This window comes from Pteropus alecto, unplaced genomic scaffold, assembly GCF_000325575.1.
Source record: "Pteropus alecto unplaced genomic scaffold, ASM32557v1 scaffold157, whole genome shotgun sequence".
Classification (NCBI taxonomy): domain Eukaryota; kingdom Metazoa; phylum Chordata; class Mammalia; order Chiroptera; family Pteropodidae; genus Pteropus; species Pteropus alecto.
In genome coordinates this window covers 2,944,195-2,949,406 of record NW_006440626.1, presented here as the reverse complement: position 1 = coordinate 2,949,406, position 5,212 = coordinate 2,944,195, and the positions used below count along the sequence as shown (strand labels likewise).

Here is a 5,212-nt window from a genome sequence, read left to right as displayed (position 1 = left end):
GAGTGGGGAGTCCATGGGGAAGGGGAGGGAGGGAGCCGTGAGAGGCACGCGGTGATGGCTGGTCCCCATCCAGGCACCTGCCCACGGTCCCCAACAACCCGTTGCCCGCCCCAACGTCCTGGGAAAGGGGAGGGGGTGCTCTGCCTCGGCTCCGGCGGGGTGCGGGGGTTGAGGGGGGTGCTTCCGTGGTGGCGGCACCTTCCCCCTCTTCGCCGAGGCCGCCCTGTGGGCCAGCCCTCGGAGCGCGTCCGCTCTTACCCGGTCCCGGCTCCGGCGTCCGGAACAGCTTGCAGGCCACACAGTTTCGGACCAGCGGGTCAAAGCACTGGGCCTGGACGCACTGCGTGGGGGCTGGCGCGTCCCTGCCCCTAGGGCTCCTCGCCCCGCGCCTCATGCTGCTGATCCCGCTGCACCCCTTGTTGGCTCTGAGTCGCCTCCGCTGCCCCAAGGGGAGGAAACCGGGCGGGGCCACCGCCCACTGCCCCAGGTCCCGCCCTCCTGCCTGCTGGGGTGGGACTCTCAGCCGCGGCCCCAGGGCCCTGTACCTCAGACCTTCTCTTTCTACCTGTGGTTTCTCCCTTCAACCACTCAACCATCACCCCCGAGCCAGCCCATGGGCGGGCCTTCTGCCGGGCACTGGGGCAGGGTTGGGGCTCAGCCCAGGGCCTGCTCTTGGGTAGCAGAGGATGGGCCCCGCAGTCAGCACACAGACCTCTGGGTGCCCTCCTCTGTCCTGCTCCCCAAGGCCAGCTCATAGCCCCAGGAGATCCCCACTAGCCATTTCCCCTCACCTGCCTCCTCCTCTGGGGAGCCCTCCGGCCCTTCGCAGGAAGAGCTGGTTCAGTTCATCAAACACATCCCGAATGTCCACACTGGATGCATCGCAGGGATTCTGCCCCTGGGGGTGGTGATGGGGGAGACAATGCCTCATAGTGGCCAGTCCAGGTCACTACCAGGGAGGGCTGGAGGGCACAGGAAAGCTTTTGTGGAGACGATGAGGATTTGCTAGATGGAGTAGGTCTGGGGTGTGTGTGGGCGGGGGTGGGGGGGGAATGATAGGAAGGGGCCCAGTGTGAGCAAAGGCTTCAAGGCCCAGGTGTGAAGGCTGGGGAGCGCTGGGACCAGAAGCCTGGCCTGGGGCCTCGATTGAGGGTTAAGGAGCTCAGACACTGGCCCAAAGGCTCTAGGGAGCCACGGAGGACTTTAAGCAAGGAGTGTCACAGTCAGACCTGTGTGTTAGCACGGAACCTCTGGCTGGAGTGGAGGGCACAGAGGGGCAGGGCTAGGGCAGCCAAGGGTCCAGGGACAGCTCAGTCTCCAGATCTTAAGCAGGAGGGAGACTCAGCTCAACAGATGGACGGACAGATCAAGGCCCAGTAAGCGGCCCGCCTACCCCGACTTTTTTCTCAGGACTGTGTGTGTCCTGGGTTGCTCGCCTCTGTGTCTCACTGGGATGCCCCGTGTATGACTCTATGCCCCAGTGTTTGGGTTCCCCCACGTGTCTCCCATATGTGTCTCAGACTGAGTCTCAGACACACACGTACAAGCTCCCTCGACCTTCCTTGACATCTGGGGGCAAGGGCTGGCAGAGAGCCTCAAGCATGAAGCACGGGTTTAGTGCCTCATGGTGGCCCATACCAGCCCCCTAAACATTCTAGGGCTGGGGGACACAGAGGAAGGAATAACTGTCCAGGGGACAGGGAGGGGACTTGTGGGGGGGAGTGGATTCTTAGAAGCTGCAAGAGGCTAGGAAGCGTTCCAGGCAGAGGCAAAGGCATGGAGAGGTAAAACAGGGAGCTTTCTCTGGGGACAGGCATAGCCCCTGCCTCAGGGGATGCTGCTGAGGGAGGGAGGGAGCCTGCGGCTGCAGCCAGGCCTCAAGCCACGGGCACCTGGGCAGCGAGGATCCCCAGGAGGTGTCTGAGTGGAGGGAGAGAGTCTCTGCCTTGTGCTTCAAGGGGCCCATACGTCTGTGGCTGCTGTAGAGTTGGAGACTGGACAGGTGAGCGGAGCGGCAAGGAGGCTGGCACCTCGGTCCAGGGCAGGGGAACCGTCCCGCGGTTGTTTGGGAGGAGCGAGTGATGCCGTGGAGTGAGGAGAGCCAAGCTGGTCCCCAGGTTTCTGGCTCAGGGGACCCTGAGGACTCACATGGAACCCCGGTCAACTGGCCTTGAAGAGCCCTGGTCCACTGCCTCCCCAGCCCCTGCCCACGGGCCAGCAGCTCCGCGACAGGAAGGTGTAGGCGGCGGGGCAGCTGCAAAGGAGAAGTGGGTCTGGGGTGGTGGGTGTGGGTGTGGGTGTGGGTGTGCGGTGAGGGGGCGAAGGAGTCTGGAGAGGAGCCTGGGCAGGCAAGGCCCTCCTATGGGGCAGACGGGTGGGGGCAAGGTGAGGGGACCGATCCCCACCCCCACCGCCACCGGTGCTCTCGCCTGTCACCCTCAGGCCCGCAGAGCCCCCACTTAACCTCATGCCACACACTCGCGGTGGAGGCCTGTGGGAACCCAGAGGAGTGTGGGCCAGGTCTGGGGTCAGGTACATGAGCCACCTCTGACTCCTCTGGCAAAGAGCAGAGGTGGTGGCCCTCAGGGACCCCAGCCTGAGCAGTGGGGTCATAGATATGCACTCCTGCACATTGGGACAGGCAGCCCTGAGGGAGAAGCAGAGATACTCATTGGACGCGGATGCCTCCTGGGTGGCTCATTTGTGCCTGCACCGGCCAGGTGCCTAGGACAAAGGCGCCAACAGCGAAAGGCCTGTGGGATCCTTTCGGTGGTGTGCAGGTGTTTGACCATGGACCAACCTTTTCACTTGCGCCTCCTAAATAGGGAGGGAGGGGGGCCTCGAATCTCTGCCTGGACAGCTCGGCAGTTGAAAAGAGGTTTCGCCACCGTGGTGAATGTTAGGTTCTCAGCGTACTCTCTTCTTTTTAAATAGCGCTTTAAGTCAAGTTTATTCACTTCTTTATTCGTCTTCTACATCACTTTTTGACTATGAGATGGGACTGAGAGAGGCGTTGAAGTTTCTAAGATCAATGTGGTTTTCGAGAATTTTTCTTGTTCTTTTAACAGTTTTGACTCTAAATAGTTTGACATCATCATCTCGATGTATTCTTGAAGAGAAAATACAGACTCTGTTGCTGAAAAACCCTTCTAATTGAATCTGTCTCAGTATTCTCAAGTTTTCATTCACTGATCAATTTTGAAAGGATGATTAATTTGGGGTCTGTCAGGTAGAAGGGAGTCTCTGTGGATTTTTGTTCCCCAAATCCTCCCAAAACATCCTCCTGGCAGGTCTAATACTGGCATTCTAATGATCTCCATTTTTTCAGATGGGGAAAAATGGGGCTCGGAGGGACAAAGGGATGACCCAGCACATATGAGGGGGCACGGACGGGGTCTGCGTCCAGTCGACTGTGAAGTGTGGCCTGTGCCCTTCATGCCTCAGGGACAGGGTGGGGGAAGTGAAGAAATTCAGGGCCTGTCAGACAAGCTCCGTGTCATGGCAGGGCAGTCCCTAGGGGCAGAGAGGCCCAACCCCCAAGATCTGGATGTGAAAGTGCGCAGATCCGGAATGCACGTCGCACTTAAAAATTCATTTTATATGTAATTCTGTGAGTAACACCTAAACACATTCTTGTGAAAAACACCTGAAGCAATCGGAGTCTCTGAGTAAAAACGAGCATTTCCCCTCCGCCCCAGAGGGAGCTCTTTTCACCTGGAGTCTCTCGGTCCGGTCTCTGTTGCCTTTAAATTGCCGTGTGTGTGTGTGTGTGTGTGTGCGTGTGCGTGCGCGTGCGTGTGCGTGTGCGTGTGCGTGTGTGTGTGTGTAGGGGACAGGCCTTGTGTTTCACGAAGCCGGAGCAGGTGTGAACGGTTCTGCTGGCCTTCCCCACCCTCCTCTGCCCCGGCCCGGAGCGTCCTATGGGTCCTCTCCATCTTACGTTGCCACAGCAGCCCGCCCGTCACAGCAGATTCCCTTTGCCTTCAAGTACACTGCTTGGAAGTCCCCCTCACTGGGGATGGCGGGAAGGACGTGATGTTGGGCCTCTGAACACTGGGAGAGGGGACGGAGAGCCAGGGGCTGAGTATAAAGTCTTAATGGAGCCAGAGAGCCCCCCGCCCCTCGCAATGCCTTCAACCCAGGCAATGCGAGGGCAGGTCATGCGCTTCCATGAAGCAGTTACAAAACCCAACCCAATCCACGTCTGCGGGCCTGAGCTGCCCGTCCTTGAGCCCCCATTCTTGCTACCTACGTACATGCGCGGAGGCGTGTGCACAAAATCCAGCACTCCGGGGGGGCCCTGGGATGGGGGAATGGGGGGACTTTTATGACTCTATGTCAGGTCAGAAAGGAGACTCTATCCCCTTAGCCTCTCAGCCACGCTGAGTGGAGCGCCCATCTCATGGGTGCTAGGCCTGAAGGCAGAAGGTGGACGGAGGCTGTGGGGGGGGCGGAGGGAGAGGAGCAGGGAGCCTTCCCAGGGCCACCTCTTCCTCAGGTCTCATTCAGGGATACCCACAGGAGGGACAAGGCTGGCTCTGGCCTCTTGCAGGTTTTTGGCCTTGTGTGAGTGCAGGCCAGCTCCACGTCCAGACACGTCCATTCATTCACCCAACACTTACTGACACCTGCTATGCCTCAGGCACTGGTCCAGGTTCTGGGGAGACAGTGGGGAACACTGAGACTAAACCCAAACAATGAAACCATACAGTAGGTGCAGAGTGCCGGGGACTAAAATTCAGGAGGTGAGGGTGCCAGGGAGGGCCAGGGGGGAGGGAAAGGCCCAATGAGACCTTGAAACTTTTTTAAGAGTGATCCCTGAGGACTCTGGGAGGGGCACACAAGGCCCGGAGAATGGCACAGCAACCAGGGAAACGACAGAGCATAGTAGCAACTCTCACCGCTGCCCGGCCCTGCGCCCTGCATGCACCTGCCCCCTTTGCCTCCACCCTCGGAGGAGGTGGCATCGGATTCCTACGTTACCCAGAGGAAAGCAAGCTCAGAAGGCTGAAGGATGAGCCAGGCGGCCCCTCGGCCCCCGAGCTCTCCCACCTCCGCTCCCACGAAACACGCATGGGGTCCTCTCTCTGTCGGCCGGCTGCGGCGGAGCACAACAGAAGAGGACCAAGTGCTGGGGACCCCCTCCAGGCCCGGCCTTGCAGGGTCGTTATGCAGTCAGACCAGGCATCTGCCAAATGCTAGAGCGCCCCGC

At 59.8% G+C, this 5,212-nt stretch overlaps 1 protein-coding gene across 2 annotated transcripts in view; it reads right to left on the bottom strand.

The window, feature by feature from the left end:
* TNFRSF13C (TNF receptor superfamily member 13C) overlaps positions 1-497 on the bottom strand; it is a 3,623-nt gene extending 3,126 nt beyond the window's left edge. The window contains exon 1 of one of the 2 annotated variants that reach the window (XR_003047958.1): positions 259-348. Coding sequence is in view for 1 of the 2 variants with exons in the window: in XM_006917368.3 (XP_006917430.1) it covers positions 182-394 (213 nt within the window). In the remaining variant the exon portion in view is untranslated. Of the gene's footprint in view, positions 1-181 lie in introns of both variants that reach the window. The other variant, XM_006917368.3, reaches the window with a different exon arrangement.
* Between the last annotated feature and the right edge of the window lie 4,715 nt (positions 498-5,212).